At 42.2% G+C, this 19,613-nt stretch overlaps 1 protein-coding gene across 1 annotated transcript; it reads right to left on the bottom strand.

Moving 5' to 3' along the window:
* Positions 1–1,056: 1,056 nt before the first annotated feature.
* On the bottom strand, positions 1,057–17,988 carry LOC133464125 (kelch-like protein 10). The gene is made up of 5 exons (XM_061746138.1): positions 17,864–17,988; positions 8,919–9,399; positions 8,093–8,683; positions 6,529–6,675; positions 1,057–1,356 (listed from the first exon to the last, which is right to left on the bottom strand). Exons 1-5 carry the CDS (start codon positions 17,986–17,988, stop codon positions 1,057–1,059), a joined length of 1,644 nt encoding a protein of 547 aa, XP_061602122.1.
* Between the last annotated feature and the right edge of the window lie 1,625 nt (positions 17,989–19,613).

The raw sequence follows: 19,613 nt of genomic DNA, 5'->3' as shown, positions 1-19,613 counted from the left end.
TCCAAAACTGGTACTGCAGTCACTTTCAAAATACTGTTGAGCGGCGTGTACCCTCCCCCTCCTCCCCCCGACCAGAGGTTGCCAGGTAGGCTGCAGAATGCAGCAGGAACGTAGGCTGCCATGGCTGCCATAATTAGAGCCGAGCTGGCAACCCGGATGCTGAAACAATACTGACTTCGTGATTGGGAGATAGGTGGAGGGTGGAGCTTCAGAAACAATACTGACTTGGTGATTGGGAGATAGGTGGAGGGTGGAGCTTCAGGCCAAAACTAAAAATGACAACATCAACATCAGTTGAGGGCTGCAACTCCTCTTTTTAAACTGGAATAGCCTGGCTTGAGTGCTGTTGTCAGTGACATAAGTATTTGAAATGAACAGGATTTTTAAATGTCTGTTGACATATCGGGGTAATTTTATGATTCGTTTTATTATTGCTCTTACATACAGCTCCTTTAATGATGAGCTGCCACCCAAATCCAGGGAACCCTTTAGTTTCTCACATTCATGAAAAGATGGTGCCGTTTAAACCTCAGATTGTACAGATCTCTCAGCCACTTCATGCACAAACATAAAAAAAAGTGCAAAAAGTAGTAGTTTCAAAAAGACATGCGTTGCTCCAGCTGTGAGCTTGGCTTCTACCTGAGGAGGAAGAGGAAGAGGAAGATCCCGCCATCCACTGAAGATGGGGCTCCCCCCACTCTTTAGGACTATTGTCTGGAGGGTTTGACTGATTAATGTCGTGTAAACACGCCCCCTGGCTCTGATTGGAGGAGGGGAGCGGTGCATGCCCACTGCAAGTGGTGCCAAAGAAGCAGATTTGTTTCTCAAATTACCTTGTTTATGTAATATCTGAAAATAATGGTAATTTCAGCAATTGTGACAAAAATACACTTACCAACCGTAAGAAATAGTTATATGTTCTGGCTGAATGTCACACCACAAAATGGAAACACAACAGATGAATTCTCTCCTTTATGTGAAATTGTATGTATGTATTGTATGTAATTGTATGTCGTTATGTGACACTAGATTGAGAGCTGGTTTAGAGGACGGTGTTTACGACAGGTAGGCCGCTGCGTGCGGCTCCCGCTCTACCACGCAGCAGCTGACGTTTACGCAGATCGGTTCGAGGTCACGCACGGCCTGCCAGCTGTCGCTGGCGCCGTCGTAGCGCTCCACGTTGCTGCACAGCTGCGAGTTCTGGAAGCCTCCCACCACGTACAGCTGCTCCTCCAGCACGGCGATGCCAAACAGGCAGCGGGTGTGAAGCATGGGGGCCGCCGTGCACCAGTGCTTGGATACGGGGTCGTAGGCGGAGACGGTGGACACCTCATTGCCGCCGTCCCAGCCTCCAGCCTGGGAGCGAGAAGAAACACCTCATTTACATCCCTGGTCCTCGAGAGCAGCTGTCCAGCAGGTTCTAGAGGTTTCCCTGCATCAACACCGCTGATTCTAATTGATAGTTGTCAGCTTGTCATCAAGGGCTGTACATCTATGTTGATGACCAGTGTTGGGAATAATGGTGTTCCAAAGCCGTTATTGTTTCCCAGTAACGGGTAATCTAACTCATTACTATTTCAAAGGTTACAACGGCATTACCGTCACTGACAGTGAAATGTGGCGCATTACTACACACTGTTAGGATTTTATGAAATTGGTTAAAAGTTTGAAGGATTTTTCTACACAGGTAAATGACTCACAGGTGATAATGACCCTAAAAATGAACAGATGTCAGCTCATTGATCCTCAGAGTGTGAATGAAAGACTTTGGCCCAATCCCAATACACCCCCTACTTTTCTTCACTAGCCCTACTTTCTTTCACTCGCCCTTCTTTTCTTCACTACCCCTAAAAAAGAAGGGACAGATTTTAGGGCACTTGAAATCTTCCCAGGGCCCTGTCCCAATACTCCCCCTACCCCTCGTTTTCATCCCTACTCCTAATCAGGAAGCTGAGAGCCAAAAGCTGTTTTAATTTCAGCTGTAGCGCTGTTAATATGGCACTTTATTAAGTTTTAATATTTTTTCAGGTGTAAAAGTAACCGTTAAGATCCCCAACCTGGGCTCAGTTTATCCAAATAACGCCTGTTAAGAAATTTGATCCGATGTTTTCAGCGTCGATGAGACCGGGGCACAGCAGCAGCAGCAGCAGCAGCAGCAGCAGCAGCAGCAGCAGCAGCAGCAGCAGCAGCAGCAGCAGCAGCAGCAGCAGCAGCAGCAGCAGCAGCAGCAGCAGCAGCAGCAGCAGCAGCAGCCGCTCACAGCCGGAGTACAGACGTGATCGCCAGGTCAACCTGCGCCGTCGTCCCGGGGGAGAAACCTGCAGCTCTGTTGAGAATTACCGCTGGCTGAAATAAATCATTTAGGAAGATAAATGTTGGTTTAATAGATGAAATCTAACAGTTGTAGCTACGCCTGTTAAGAAATTTGCTCCGAAAATTTCGGGATTTCTGCCTGCCGGCCGGCTCTGGAGCTGATTTATGGTTCCGCGGTAAATCGACGCAGAGCCTACACCGTAGGATTTAACGCGGAACCATAAATCAGGTTTGCTATCTTTACTTCAGCTTTATCTGAAAGTGTGTAAATTACCCAGATAACCGCTGGATTACTTTGTGGTTTCTGAAAACTATTATATCAGAAACATCCAAAACAAATCTGACGAGTCACAGGATTATTTCTCACAAAAAAATGCTTGCTCCCTTGGTCACAGTCTGAGACGAGTCGGCAAATGATGTTTGCCCTCGGTCGGCGAGTCAAATCGACGCAGAGCCTACGGCGTAGCTTACGTAGCCTACGCCGTAACCGTAGCCTTTACTCCGGCGCGATCTTCGTGAACAACGGGCAAAAAGTGATTTTGTACATTCACTGAGTGAATATTATGAAAGTAAAATATCTATTTCTCGCTAAAAATGTAATCAAAACTCATTTTTATGCAGAAACTAACTCAAAATATTGATTTTATTCACTAAAAAATAAGAAATGTCCGCCATGTTTTTTTTTGGATTCGGTCCGCAAATGACAACAAAAAGCATTCTGGGAAATTTTTTGGTCCCTAGAAAACTAGTGAGGATCACAAAACCCTCGCTCCGTATATAGGGACAATTCATAGCCACTACCCCTCGTTTTCTTTACTCCCCCTAGGTGAAAAGAGGAATTGGGACACCACTACCCTCACGGGAACGCGCGGAATTTAGGGGTAGTGATGAAAACGAGGGGTAGGGGGAGTATTGGGACAGGCCATAAGATTCTACACTGGTGTTTTTTCTCTATTTGCAGGGTCGACTCCTGTTTTATGACTAGGCTATTAAATAGTGTTTCTTTTTAAATTAAGAGAAACATGTGTTTTAACACTGATGGGTCTCATCCATTATCTGGGTTGACATCTTAAGTAGGAAGCAATAAACAGGGACACTGAAGGTCTGAGGCTATGTACACACGTAGCCGGGTATTTTTAAAACCGAATATTTCTCCCCTCCGTTTATAAGATAATTTGTATCCACATTACATCGTTTTTAAAAAAAAAACCTTCCACACATAACCGAAGATCGGCGTTTTCGACCACATTCATAAGCATGCACATGTATAGTGCACTGTTATAGCTCTACACACCTGCCTGACAATGTTTGAGGCAACCTGTCTTGACAAACCAAATGCATTAGCTGTTTTCCGTAATCTGCCCTCGTCAGCTAAATAGTAAAGCGTGCACGCAACTTTTTTGATCACACTGACGGGTGATCGCATGACCGTGGACCGCCCCTCGATATGAGGACGTAACATCTCCGACAGCGACAGGAGTGAGGACCGGGACATACGAAAATTCTCACGCCATTCCTCTGGGAGTACGACTTCAGTCTCGAAGTTTTCCCACCAGCTGGCACTGCGTCCCGGTCTGACCCAAAAGCGGCGTCGACGATTACGGCGAGGTTCATGCCTAGGTGGAGTGTCTAAGAGGGGGTAAATTACCGACCGCAATCTTGTCCGTCGCCTGTGCTCTTGGAGCAGTAGTTGGGCGTGTAAAATAAAAGAAGTAAACAGTTTTCAAGGCATTCATGCTTCTGTAGTTCTGTAGTAAACAAAGGTCGCACGTTAGACGTCAGAGCAGATTTGTTGTTGTTTTGGCGCATAATGTGACGTTCGAAAACGCAAAACTCCGGTTGTCTCTGTCTACACCAGGGGTCCGTTTCACAAAGCAGGTTTAGTGAGAACTCTGAGTCTGTTAACCCTGAAATGAGGGAAACTCTGAGTTTTCCGTTTCACAAAGGGAGGTAACTCAAACCAGAGAGAGAGGGGCAACTCTAGCCTGTTTCACAAAGAGAAGTAACTTAAGCTCTCGGTCAGTTACCGTAGTAACAGACGCTCTGAACCTAACCTGGTCGGGACCAGGTTTATTTCAGCGAACCTGGAGTTTCTCTCTGTCTCCTCCCTCAGTGGCGTCAATTCAGCCAATGGGTCTTTATGCAATACGCATCCGTTTTCTGCACCACGGACAGCAAGCGGCAAAGTTAGAGAGCAGAAAAGGCGTATCTAACAAACGCAATTTAACTCGTTCACTTTATTCACTATGTCAGTGCAACAATATCACAGGGACATCAGATTTTAACTTCAAACAGTTAAAGTCCAAATGCAAAAAGGAGAGAGAGAGTAAAAAAAAGTCAAATATTTCCCTTAAACAGATGTATAAGAGGATTTATATCTTACTTTGAGATGAACTTGCATAATTAATCCATCAGTGGCTAACAGCCTCGTTAATATCTTCTGGACCCATCACTTGCCTTCTTTCTTTTTTTAAATTGCGTGGTTGTCTGCTTCCTTTTCATTTTTGTAAGTTAGTAACACTGCAGAGCGCACTAAAAACCAGATTGATAGCGACCACTGTCGTCAGGGACGCTGGGACATTTCAAGATATGAGCGGGGTACAAGTGTTGGGAAAGATAATACCTACTGAAATCCATCATGTTGTTTTGATATGCATTTGTAGTTATTTTATATGTATTAAGTAATAGAATAAATCAATACAAATAGACACAGAGTAATTCCATAAATGTATTTAAAAAAAAAAACATTTACATTTTCCCCTGAAGCTGAGGTGTGGCAGCTGCCGTACCCAATTGACGGCCCTGATCTAAATGACAATAAAATTTCATTTTTTTTTTCCCAAAATATGCTATCATACTCGCCATATGTACGTATTGACACTTCTAACTCCAGTGGCGTGGAGTATGTGGATCTTCAGATGCAAACTGATGTTTCCTCAAAGGGATTTTGTAAATTGAAATGATAAATAAAGTTAAAAAGAAAAAAAAGAAAATGTATGTCGCTCTTTTGTTGTCGCCGGTTGCCATGGTGAATCCTTGTATCAGCGCTCTACTGATGCTGGCTTTTTATTTCCCTCACGCTCGCGCTTAACTCCAGGTGAAACTACTTACAGTTGAGTAAATTACCTCAAATCCGCTGTTCTGGAACCGAAAACTCAGAGTTTCCGATCTCAGAGTAGATCAACTAAGAGTTCAGGATTAGACTCAGAGTTTGTTGAACCTGCTTTGTGAAACGGACCCCAGGTCTACACGCATATACACAGAGTTTTCAAAAATCTTCACTTTGCCCGGAGTTTTTTTAAACATTCGTTTATTTGCGTTTTCATGTGGATGACAGGTCTAAACGTAGGAAAATATCTTCGGTTTAGCAGATACCCGGCTACGTGTGTACAGGGCCTGATATGTTTGGCAGATGGGGTTCACGTACAAAGAACACCTCCCTTTTTAGTATAAATACAACTGGATCGATGACCACTGTGTGTATTTCTCTCCTGCGTTTGTGGTTTGAGAGATGTGTACCTCCAGCTGGAAAATATTGTGCATGATATAATAAAAGCTTGTATTAACATTTGATTTTGTTCACTGGTTTTTCTTATGGTGCACCAGAAAAACGAACATGAGGATCTTTCAACACTGACATGATAACTAATTGATGTTATCCGACCTGACTCATTCTCAGTGAGTCAGGTCAGGTGAGTCACGTTTGAAATGTAAAGAAACGGGTACTTGAAAAGTAACGGGTAATCTAACTAATTACTATTTCAAACCTGACTCACCTGACCTGACTCACTCAGAATGAGTCAGGTCTGATACCAGAAATTAGTTATCATGTCAGTGTAATGCGCCACATTTCACTGTCAGTAACAGTAACAGCGTTGTAACGTCTGAAATAGTAATCAGTTAGATTACCCGTTACTGGGAAACAATAATGGCGTTGGTAACCGCGCTATTTTTAACGCCGTTATTCCAAACACTGTTGATGACACAGCTCCTTGTATCATGGTGTGCTGGAAGCAGCGTAGCAACATGCTGGATAGCTGCTCTTCAGGACCAGGGTCAGTGACCTCTGATTTACAATATTACAAATGTATGTTTCAGACACATCAAACAGCTTCACATGCAAACAGAAGCTAATGCAATGATTTGCAAAATTGATTTAAAAAACTTGTTTAAACCCTAAATGATGCAAAGATCCCACATGCTGACAATGGTTACCACGTAAATGTGTCCGTTGTAGCTGACGACGCCGGCTCCATGCCGAGCCGTTTCCATGGGCGTGATCAGCGTCCACTGGTCGGTGTCAGGGTTGTAGCACTCGGCAGAAAACAGAGGCCCCCCGCCGCATCCCCCACAGATGTATATCTGGGAAATACAAATGTGGGACAGCATGGGACGTTAACGCCATGATGCCAACATGACATTTGCTTTATTTTGTTGTTCTTTTACATTTTTTTTTTTTTTTACCCTTATGGCAATTTTTTTGTACATATTTTTTGTGGAACAATTCAATTATTATAACAGAAGTTGTCTCTAGGATCTCTCCAGAGACCAGAACATGACCCCCAAGCAATTATTACATAAATATAACATAAACACTGGCAGGTGGAAACTCCCCTAGTGGGAGAAAAACCACAAAAAACCCCAGCAGCTCTAATGAGCATAATCTTTGTTTAAGTTCAACATTTTGAGGTTAGCATTCCACTGGAAGCACAGTTACTAGACAAATGAATAAATGTTTAAGTCATGAACAAAGTTGGTACCTCTCAAATGTTAAAATAGCCTACTAGTAAAACTGCTTCTTGTTAATCATAGCTGGGCCAGATACTGCTATATAGAGTAAAATAGATTATATAAAAACTAATGTCAGACGGCTTTAAAGAGGATGCAACCTTTTTTTTCTTTAGGGTCATCACAATTTCCAGAAGTCTTAATTAAACATCTGTGATTTTCTGACACTGTGACATCCACTGTTGCTATGGACATGAACAGAAATGCTCTAAATCCTCGCCCACAGGGATTTCCTGGTCCCCACTTGTTGACCTGAACAAAACCCACGGCTTCCAAAGGTTTCTTTTCCTCTGGTCTGGTAGCACTAGGGTCGCCACCCGTCCCGTAAAATACGGAATTGTCCTTTATTTGAGAAAAAAATGTTGCGTCCCGTAATTGAACTAATACGGGACACGATTTGTACCGTATTTTCATTAACTTTTACACCATATTCTAGTTGAATTATTGAAATAAATGAACCTTTACACCATATTCTAATTGAATTATTGAAATAAATTAACTTTTACACCATATTCTAGTTGAATTATTGAAATAAATAAATTTTTACACCATATTCTAGTTGAATTATTGAAATAAGTTAACTTTTATACCATATTCTAGTTGAATTATTGAAATAAGTTAACTTTTACACCATATTCTAGTTGAATTATTGAAATAAATTAACTTTTACACCATATTCTAGTTGAATTATTGAAATAAATTAACCTTTACACCATATTCTAGTTGAATTATTGAAATAAATGAACTTTTACACCATATTCTAGTTGAATTATTGAAATAAATTAACTTTTACACCATATTCTTCACCTGTAGGCTATATTATACATCTCGGCTGATGTGGACATACATAGAATAGGAGGATATTTCAGTTGCTATGGTTGGCTGTCATGCAAGTTCAATGCTAAATGCTAAATGTTCAATGCTGCGCTGCTGAAATCGGGGCGTCCCTTATTTCTATTTCTGAAAGGTGGCAACCCTAGGTAGCACCCACCTTGCCGTGCAGTGCTGCAGCGCCAGCATCAGCCCTCCGATCGTGCATTGGTGCGATTTCAGTCCACTGGTTGGTGTCGGGCTCAAACCGCTCTGCAGACTTGAGTGTCTCAGAGCTATGCCGGCCTCCCATGGCGTATATGAAGCCGTTCAGGACGGCCACACTGACTAAGCATCGAGGAACATGCATCGACCCAACCTCTTCCCAACTTTGGGTGGCGAGGGTGAACTTTTGCACGCTGCTTAAGTGGCCATGGCCATGGCCACCAATAAAATAAATGGATCCCTGGAGGTGAACGCAAACGCAGAACTTTGGAAAAGGTTCATCATTCTGATATACTGTCAGCCAGCGGTCAGTTCGCACGTTGTATAACTGGATCTTATAATGTGGAAGAAGGTCCGGGAGGCCACTGATAGCAAACAGCAGCTCGGCAGGCAGGCGTGTGCGTGTGGGGGGTCTCTCCATGCTGGGGTCACGCAGGATCTCCACGGTGCTGGTCACCATATTCACACAGCCCAGGTTGTTCCTTACAGCATCATCTTTGCTCACAATTTCAACCAAGTACTCAATGGGCATTAAGAGCAGGCGGACCTGGACAGAAACAAGAACATTTGCAGATAGAGACTACATAAGTGATCACAATTAACACAGACTTGTACATTAGCCCTTACAAGGCCAAAACTCTAACTTGTGTTTCATCATTAAATGGTCTGTTGGTGGTAGTAGATACTTTATCTGCCACTTCAACTCATAAAACTGTGGTTGCAGAACTTCTGAACTGCATATCAATCATTAATAGTTCATTTAATGTCCTGCCTTGACTTACGCTGGGCAGCAATGTGGCTATGTGGCCCCTGCGTTCCTCAGGGGCAAAGCCGATCCAGCGGAGGATTGCCTCAAAAACAGCACTTTCCTGCCTCACGTTCAGCTCGTCCTTCTCTATGAGATCCGTCAGCTCCTCCACAGACAGCTGCACGAACTCCTGGGAGAACCTTGCAATCTCCTCGAAGTGAAGCAGGATGTAATGGTAGGCTTTCTCCCTCAGCTCGGGATACTGGGAGTGTTCTGCCAGCCTCCAGGCGACGATGCTGCTGTCGGAGCTGAGGTTTTTCTGCAGGAAGTCACAGCAGGCCTGAATGATGCTTTTGACGTCGAAACGCTGCGCTCCCCCCAACAGATCCAGCACGTTGGCCTCCGTCACTGTGACGGAGCCGGCGTAGGCCTTCTCCACGATGACGCTCATTACTTTTGCTGACACGTCCGGGAAGCTGAAGACCTTCTGTGTTGGGTTGCTGCAGAACAGCTCACTGCAGGATCAACATTCAGGTTATGGAGCTAGAACAGTTTCAATAGTCACAAATGCACAGACCGATTCTCAAATGCACAGGGCAAGATTTACACGTGGTAGGACAACATACACAGATGTATTTCTGATGCACACACAAATATAACCTGATTTACAAATGGTTGGTGGTCTGTGGACTTTGTTGCATTTGTGTGTGAATTTTGAGTCTCCCCTTGTGAGGTAAATCAACCTTTGAACTTGTTTTGTCATTGGGAAACTGTCACATGAGTGGCTAACAGAAGCCACATCAGCCACTTCCTGATCTACTAGGTTTTGAACTGTCCTGTGACAGGTCACCACTGTAATGTCAGGACTCAATCATACATTATCACTTCCACCCATTGTCCACTACCCAATGTCTACTGTCTACTGTTTACTATGCATTGTCCATATGATCAATTCCTGTCAAAGTTTCTTAATAAAAGCATCTTCTAGAGGGAGGATCTTTGGGGAAGCTCAGGAGTTCTCAATGAGGGCAGTTGCTCTGCACTCCTCTGCTCTCCCCCCTCCTGCAGGAGTGCGCTAAAAACTCATTCCAAGGTAGTCTCTGTGTCTTTTCTCATTATGAATTTATGTAATGCTGTGTTTAAACCTAACATTTTTGGTGCCCGAAACCCGAGACCTCTACATCTGAGGCGTCAGGACGATGCCCGGTGACGGGGTTCCTCGAGCCAGGGAGGGGCACTGAGACTGGGTAAGAAATGCTCCTCTCGATAAATACCTGGGGTATTTAAATGTGTTACTTTAATAGATGGGGTTATGGGGCTAATGGGGTTAGCCTGTGGTCTTGGACCACTGTGGAGAAGTCATGGACTTCACCAACACCCACGGGTCTGGGGACCCAACGAGAGGAGGTTTCTATTTGGAATGGGGTTTTAGGTTTTTTGTGTATGTTTGTTTTGGCCAATGTGTGTTTTGTCTAATGTTCTTGTTTAATGTTCATGACTGAAACTGTTTATGGACAATGTTGTGGTTTCTAAAATTGTGAAGTCAAGTTTCAATTGTTCACTGAAAAGATCAGTGCTAAACTGTCAAAAAGGGAAACTTATGAGCTAAAAGAAACTTAAAGTTAAGAAAAATAGCTGGCTAAAATAGCAGATGCGTGGTTAAACTGAAACTTATGCCTAAAATAATTTCTAAAAAATGCTTAGTCTACGGGACGTCCCTAAAAAACTAGGAAATAAAAACTTGTGACAAAATATTGTGCAAAATAATATAAGGGAACTTTAAAAGATTGAAAATCAATTAATTTAAGGCTAAAAGCAAAAACTGATCAAAATGTTCAAAATGCAAGCAAGAGAAAAAGAATAAAATTATGAAAGTTGTGAAAAAGAATGGTATAAGAAATGTGATTTGATGGGAAATTGGGAAGTTGATGAGAGAGCCTGCTGCAAAAGGCTGCAGAAGGCCAAAGGTCAGTGTCTGTGTGTAATCAGCTGCAGATCAGATTGTTTGTGTAAGAAGTGCTACGAGAAGCTGCATGGGATGAGGCTTGGTGGATCCAGAGGGAGTGTCTTCTCATTTGGAGACTGGTGAGTGTTAAATTTTCTATGGGGAAATGTTTGTTAAAATGATACAAATAACTGTATTTGGATCTGTGTCTGCAAAGGAGACTTTTTGTCTGCTGGAAAACACAAGAGCTTCAGAGGGTGTTTTGTTTAGTGTTTCAAGTGAGAAACTCCCCTCTCCCCTCTAAGCCCTGAATGAAGGTGTAGTGATGTAGAATTGTCAAATGGGGTTAATTCACTGTTGAATGATTGCAGATCACTTTTGTAATACTGTTTTTGGTCTATGTATGTTTTAATCGTATGGAAAGGTGACTGTGACATGAGTGTGAAACAAATCAATAATTTGTCTTTACTTTGTCTGTCTTGAAGTCACATACTGATACTGATCTAGGGCTGCAGCTATGGAATATTTTTGTAATCAAGTATTCTACTGAAAATTCCATTGATTAATCGAGTAATCGGATAAAACATATTTTTGTTTAGTTAAAGAAAAATTATAAATATACATAAGCTGTTACATGTTAGTTGACATCACTAAGACTAAGTTATGTGGTACAGTGGGTTCATGGCTGTGCATTTGAAGACCTTGTTGATGTTGAAGATCCTTGTTTCTAACCTAGAAATGCCATTGCACCTGGTGTCACACATAACTTAAAAGGTTGGGTGTTTTTTCCACGTGTTTCAATTGAACTTTCATTTGTGTCAAGCTAATTTTATGTTCTAGTTAAGTTTTAAGTGAGAGTATTGGCAGTGTTCAAAATAAAATTATGAGACCTGCTGTATTGGAGCACATTAGGCACCAGCGCTAATTGTTTTATCCATGAATGATTACAGAGCTAAAATTGAAAACTACCCAGTTTAGCTTTATTACGTTTTTATTTGTCTGACATTTTCTGCCTTTTCTTTTTATTAAAACTGTAGCGGGAACAGAGGTTTATGTACCGGGTAAGGGCTGATTTATGGTTCCACGTTACAACAACGTAGAATGGGGCGCGTCGCTGCGTAGCCGTGGCAACAGAGCCTGCATGGCAGCGCAGCACCGCCAGCCGGACCGGCGCTCTCCGCCCTTGCCAGAGAGCGGCGTAGGCTGCGGCGTAGGCTCTGGGTCGATTTAACGTGGAACAATAATTTTGGCTTTAGAGGGGGAACATGGGAGAAGAGACCAGAAGAATATAGCGTGGATTAAAAATAAAAGTTAAACGCTGAGCTACATGTGTCTCCCGTCAGGGCCATTACAGACTGCCTGACCATGGCATGTTACAAAAACCAAACATGCCCGCCGCCTCTTTCTTCCCCCTTTAACGTGCGCAGCGCATGGATGTAGGCACAGGCATGGATCTATTTTGGGCGCGGCGTCAGCATGTTGTGTTGCATTAAATGTAGTCGGGGCGTGTGACGGCCTGCCCCTCTCCCTCCTGATTGGTTATTCTGCTTCCTGGATGCAAGTTGTGGCAGGTCGTCAGCCCAATTGGCCTCACCTGTGTGTGTGTGTGTGTGTGTGTGTGGGAGCCAGGGTATTTAGGGGCTTGGTTCTGGGTTTCCACCTGCCAATGGGGAACTAAGTATTCTTTCCTCCTGCATACAACACTTGCACTCAGCATACTTCATTCACCCACACACAGAATACATGACTGACACTCTACATTTAAACCTACATATACTTTTGGTTTGTTTTGATTTAATTTTTACTTTAATAAATTACATTTTTGAATTTGGTGACTCATGTGTGGACTCCCTCTTTGTCACTAACTAGCCCAGTGTGTGACAAAATGGGGGCTCGCCCTTTGGTCTGACTATTGGTTTTTGATGTTGGCATATGGTTTGTGTTCCTGTTAGGAATTTTAGTTTGGCCGTAGTTGTATTTGAAGTTATTTAAAGGTTTATCTTATCTTATCTTATCTTATTGGTAGCACCTGTTGAAGCCAATTAGTTAGGTGCCAGTGTTGGGAGTTCCACATGTGATTCTTCTCTCCCTGATTTTCAGTTTTGAAGGAGGTTTTGGTCGGTGGAGTTTGGGAGTAGGAGAGCATTTGTCCTTAAGTTTTGTTTTTGTGGTTTGTAATGCTTTGGTTGCAATAAATAAGGAGAGGGTTGGAACTTTGAGACTGGTCTTGGGGAAGGTGTGTTTTCCTCTGTCCATATTGGCAGAGTTTTCTTATTTTAGTTTGAGTTGGAGATTGCCGGTAGTCCTGTTATCGGTTTTGTTTAAGGTTATAGATTTACCTGGTTTTTCTTTAGTGGGGAAAGTGCATGGTCCGACGGCCCATTGCGGGCTGGCCCTGTGCTTACCCCTCTTTTGTTCTTTTTGGCCGGGATCTCCATCTCCTTTTGGTTCTTTACTTTTGGGTTTACCTGTTTTCCTTGTTTATTTTTTCCCCCAGGCTTTGTTTGTGGTTCCAACACTTAAAGTATTGATTTATTTATTTTTTCTTTGTTACTTTGTTTAGATAGTGTAGCATGGCATCTGTAGTGGATGAATTTGATGATTCGCCATCAGCAGCACAATTAGATCAGTGTACTAAGGACCAGTTGCTGCTAATTGCTGAGAAGTATGAGCTTGAAGTAGCAGATAGAAAATTAAAGGAGTCTGTTAAAGTCAGTGTGAAGGCAGGTTTGTTGGAGAAAGGAATTCTTAAACCTGGTGTGGGGACTCGTTCTTCAGTTTCTGCAGATACTGTTTTGAGTTTTGAGCAACAAAAGGAACTTTTGTTGTTAAGGCAAAAACATGAATGGCAGCTAGAACTGGCTTTGGAAGAGATGAGGCAAAAGACTGAGAGGGATAAGTTGGAATTGCAGCATAGAAAGCTAAGCTTAATTCAAGAGGGTAAATTGTCAGGTTCGGCTGATGGTGAAGGCCCTCGGTATCAGTCTGGTGCATCAGTGCCATCTAATACGAGGCTTTGAGATGGTGAAATTAAACGATTCCCCGAGGCAGAGAAAATTCCTCGATCATTTTTTGTAATCGAATTACTCGAATTATTCGATGAATCGTTTCAGCCCTAGTTTTGTCCCATAAAATGGGCGCCGCTGTGTTTTGGATACAGTGGAGTGAGGCGTGTTCATGAGTCTATTGTCATTTGCATGTCAGTCAGTGACATTTTACACGGAAAGGAGTGTGTGGAGAAGAAACAAACCCGTTGAACAATCTTTTTAGAAAAAAAGAACTCTGAGTGCATACTAGCCTATTCACACTGAAAATGTGTACATTTGTGATCAGTGTTGCTACCATTTAGGTTTGGAGTTCATCTGAAATGCACCAATTGAGTTTGCTTAGTGTAGTTTGAGGAGAAGTAATTTCCACATATGCACTAATACACAAAACCCACATGCAGATGATCTGAAGTTTGTGTTTAAAGTTCAGTGGGTTTTTGTGTGCTTAGTTTACACATCGGAATTTATCCCACAATTTTCTTAAGACTTCTATAAGTCTTCATAGAAAAGCATGCATTTGCATTACAGCATGCAAACAGAAGATTAAGTATCTCCTGAAGACTATATGATTAATCTGGAGACAATTTTCTGGTATTCCTTTTGGGCGTGCTACAATAGAGCTCAACAACAGTTGAGAAGGAATTATTTGATAGAATGCTTCCTTTCAGTCCAACGTTTTGTGACAATGACTTATTGTTTATATATATATATAAGTTCACTGAAGACTACTTTTTACGTTACAGGAGAGTTGCTGCACTGACAGTTTTTGTGTGGTGTTACTTTCATTAAACCATAACCCACTTGGATTGCAATGAGAACATTTTGAAATAAGAAAGTTCTGTGGTCCTTGACTCAGATAGGAGACAGAATTTAACAGGTTTTGCCCCCTTCTAAATCTAAGGTGATGGGAGGGGGGATCTGGGGGATCTCTCTGGGACGTAGAGATAACCGTCCCTAGAACAATCATTAAGTCAGACTTGCCGACTTGCCAGGGTGCATAGGTCAAGAAGTGGGAAAACCACTTATCTGGGGAGGAGTCAGGACTCAGACAGCCCTGACCCCCCTCTATCCCCTGTTGACATTCGAAACAATGCTCTTGCAAAAAGAGAAAAGCATTTGGCTAAATGAAGGTGCTACTGTAACTTCAGAAGGCCTCTGTGTGGTGCGAAGCAGACCGGTGCTTCCAAAGAATCTGTTCCCCCTGGTGGATAAATTGAGCCATGGGAAGTCCCATAGCTCAAACAGCAGGGATGAATAGTATAGTACACAAAGAATTAAATACTAAATACCCTTTAAAAAATTTTTGTAGGGTCTTTCCGACATGTTGCAGATACAATATGCAAGGCAATATGAGGCCTAAGAGAGGTCAGTGTCGTGAAAGGACCTATCCATTTGAAGTTGTTCATATGGATTTCGTTCTTGGAGTGAACTAATGGCCTGTTAAATTAAGGCTCAGGAAAGCCATGGCCTGAATGACGGCCATTAGTCGGAATGTACATGAGAATGTTCAAAAGTTCTTGTGGGCTGCTGGTTTCTGCTCTCTCTCTCTCTCTTCTAAGCAGGAACTGCTGAAACCAGATCCAGATCCTGATTGGTGAGACGAAAAACATGGTCATCACCCCGTCAGGATGGCCCCTTTGTGGTCTAGATCAGGACACCGACAGCAGTAAAGATGGCTGAACGATCTACATGCGTCCACCAGTTGCAGTGAAAGCTAGCCTGAAGATGACTAGCCCAAACTGACTTGCGACAACAGACTGGAGAGGAGCTCCGAGAGATGGAAGAAAATTTTCCACTAATGACTCATGCTGACATGTTAGGAATTGTTCCTTAAACTCTTTACTTGCATTGCTGTGTTGTAATATGATTACACTGATGTACGTTCATAAACTGGTGCTGAAGCTAATGTTACCAAAGCTATAGCCGAATTACGTCAGTTAGCCAAAGTTGTGTCAGAAGACAGACGCTCAGCAGGAGACCACTTTTGGGTCCTGGCTGACTTCCGGCCCCTGGACTGACATAATGGCTAGATTATGATTTCGATTATTACTGTCATTGTACGGTTCTGAGTGTATCATTCTGTGTCTAAGTGCAATGATCCAAAGAACCATCCAACCATCCACTGGACTAAGGAAGTTAGTCCAGTATTGCCAACAACTCCATCGAACTCTAACTGAGGACAACCTGTTTATGATAACACTGGAGTATAGATTGTTTCATTTTGTTTACTGTGAAATGTTTTAAGCTTTTATGTGTCTTGTCCAGAGTGATTGCTCACTAGGAGGGTCGGAGAGGAATTTTGCCCCATATAATCGGGTTTTCGCCTCTCCCTTGACATATAATTACGCGATAAGCCCTAGCTATTTCTTAAATGTTTGACCTTAAATGTTTATGAGGCTATTATTCTAAGCCTAATGGACGGATTTTAGTTGAAGTTTCAAATTGACAAGAGTAGGGAAATGTGAGGTAAATCAACCTTTGAACTTGTTTTGTCATTGGGAAACTGTCACATGAGTGGCTAACAGAAGCCACATCAGCCACTTCCTGATCTACTAGGTTTTGAACTGTCCTGTGACAGGTCACCACTGTAATGTCAGGACTCAATCATACGTTATCACTTCCACCCATTGTCCACTACCCAATGTCTACTGTCTACTGTTTACTATGCATTGTCCATATGATCAATTCCTGTCAAAGTTTCTTAATAAAAGCATCTTCTAGAGGGAGGATCTTTGGGGAAGCTCAGGAGTTCTCAATGAGGGCAGTTGCTCTGCACTCCTCTGCTCTCCCCCCTCCTGCAGGAGTGCGCTAAAAACTCATTCCAAGGTAGTCTCTGTGTCTTTTCTCATTATGAATTTATGTAATGCTGTGTTTAAACCTAACACCCTGACTTGCCTCAATCCACAAATGTCTTTTTTTAAACACGGAATGATCCGTGCATGCAGCAAAGCACGGCAAGGTAGGTGCTACTAGACTGGTGATAAAGAAACCTTTGGAAGTCGTGGGTTTGTTCCGCTCAACAAGGGAGGACCAGGAAATCCCTGTGGATTTAGAGCATTTCTGTTCATGTCCACAGCAACAGTGGATGTTACAGTGTAAGAAAATCACATATGTTTAATTAGGACTGTATGAGATTAATAAATAAACACTTCTCATAGCAAACAAGGGGATTAAGTAGCGAAACATATTAAATTATATGTTTGATTAATTGCTCTGCGGTCCTTGCTGGGAGCCATGTTGAACTGACTGAAATTCACATCATATAGTGGTTTGAATGGCTTAATGTGGTTGGCTTATGAGTAAATCGTCCCGCACTTTGGGTGCATTCTTATGATTGGCGGAAACAAGGAGGATATCTAATTGGTTGCAGATCATTCTGTGTTTAAAAAAAGACATTTGTGGACTGAAGCAAGTCAGGGGAGACTCAAAATTCCCACACAAATGCAGCAAAGTCCACAGACCAAAAACTGTTTGTAAATCAGGTTATATTTGGTTGTGCATCAGAAATACATCTGTGTATCTTTTCCTATGCACGTGTGAATTGTCCTGTGCATTTGCAAATCATCCCGTGAATGTGAATCTTGCCCTGCATTTGTGACTATTGAAACTATTCTAGCTCCATATTCAGTGGGTTTGCAGTGAAGTCAGAAGATGCATCATTTAAATCCACGTTATGTTAAGTATTGCAATGTGACACATATGATCTCCCATGGATAAATGTTTGACTTGGGCACATTTCCATGAGCTCATTGCTAATTATCAACAAAACCTGATCATTTATATTTGGAGAAAGAGTTCAGATATACACTGATTACATCAGTGAAGCTGATGACGGAGCAGGCAAAGAATGTTAGTCTTCCACATCTCAGTTTAACTCAAAATCTATTTGCAACGTTTATTAAAAGCATTTGAAGTTGCTCCATGTTACTTGAAAATCATGCTAAAGGATAATGAAGTACTCCATGAAAATAGCATGAATCAGTTCACCTGAAGTAGGAGCTGCAGCCGCAGAGGATGATCCTGTGAGCTTTAAACTCCCCATCTCCAACTTTGATCAAGACGTCACACAGCGATTCCTCCAGAAGGAGCTCCTTCAACACGGAGATGTCCATTCTCAAATGTATCTCAAAAGATTTTAACTACTGATAAATCTGTTATCTTAAAAATCTGCAGGAACTTTCTGAGGAAGTTCAAATGCACTTGTTATGAGTTGCTCAATAGGTATTATACTGTTTTTATTCGAAAATAATTCTATTATTCCCTTCTTTTGTCAACATGTCATTGGTTGTATTTTTTTAAACCAAATTTGCTGTAGCAACATTTGAACTTGTTAGTAGTTGGATATGAATATTTCCTAAAGGTATTTAAGAGACTAAAACAAATCAGAAAAATCTAAATAAGATTATCTTCCCTGTGTGATTAAAAAAAAGTTTAGAATTTTTGAATTTTCTAAATTGTATAAACACAGCTCTGTAAGAAGTATCCTCAACTCCTAGGAAATTCCTGTTATCAGTAAAAGTTGTTTGACATCAGGTGAAGAGGCAACTGCAGAGACTGAGCTGAAACACGGCTGCAGGTCCGGATTTTTTTTCATTTTCGTTTTTTTTTCCTTCTTTCCCTTATAAATATCAACAGTCACGTTCCATTACAGACCTAAATGTGTACTAGTCTGTGCATATCAATAAATATATGTGCAATGATGTGCTTGCTGATTGATATCTCGCAGCTGTCTGTTGTTCAATACAACTTCGTCAGACCAAGCGCATTGACACAAGGTGCTCTGATCGAGACGGGTGGAGTGTGGAACAAACTGTCACACAATGTCGAGAGAACGAGACAGATTCAGGAAATTTCCATCAGGGAATGAAAAAAGAAAAAACATAAAGAAAATGTAAGAGTTTAATGCCTCTCTGAAAGGCTCGTTTGATAAATTTGTTACAAAAATCACCGATCCAACCGGGTCTCAAGCAGCCGTGGGGCCCCGCCCCGAGGCAGTCGAGGCACATATTTTTCGTTTTCATTTATTTAGCCTCTATAATTTGAGAAGATTGTAGAACTGGAATGAATCACACACTATATAATGTCAGTTGAGTTAGGCCCCTATGTCACTAATATATAAGTCGCTCCAGAGCCGCCTGGGAGATTTGTGAGAGACTGTGCGAAATGGCTGGGGGGGGACCCTCGCGCGTGAGCGTAGCGAGCACGCGCAAAATTTTGGGGGTTTTTCGGGTCGGATCGGGTGTCTATATGCGCAATTTTAACTCTCCAATTAGCAAAAAACATGGATACCTTCCCCTGCCTCATCATCATCTGGCCTGCCTCGACACGGGGCCCCGCGGCTGCTTGAGACCCAGTCGGATCGGTGATTTTTGTAACAAATTTATCAAACAAGCCTTTCAGAGAGGCATTAAGCTCTTCCATTTTCTTTAGTTTTTTTCTTTTTTCATCCCCTGATCGAAATTTCCTGATTCTGTCTCGTTCTCTCGACATTGTGTGACAGTTTGTTCCAACTCCACCCGTCTGGATCAGAGCAGCTTGTGTCTGCGCTTGGTTTGATCAGTTGTATTGAACAACAGACACGCGCATCATTGCACATATATTTATTGATATGCACAGACTAGTACACATTTAGGTCTGTAATGGAACGTGACTGTTGATATTCATAAGGGGAAAAAAAAAAATTGAGAACGAAGAATTGAGAAAGAAAAAAAAAAACGCCCATAGCGCAAGGCCCCTT

The sequence above is a fragment of the Cololabis saira genome, chromosome 17 (assembly GCF_033807715.1).
Source record: "Cololabis saira isolate AMF1-May2022 chromosome 17, fColSai1.1, whole genome shotgun sequence".
NCBI classification, from domain to species: Eukaryota; Metazoa; Chordata; class Actinopteri; order Beloniformes; family Belonidae; genus Cololabis; species Cololabis saira.
This window is presented reverse-complemented; position numbering and strand designations above follow the sequence as displayed.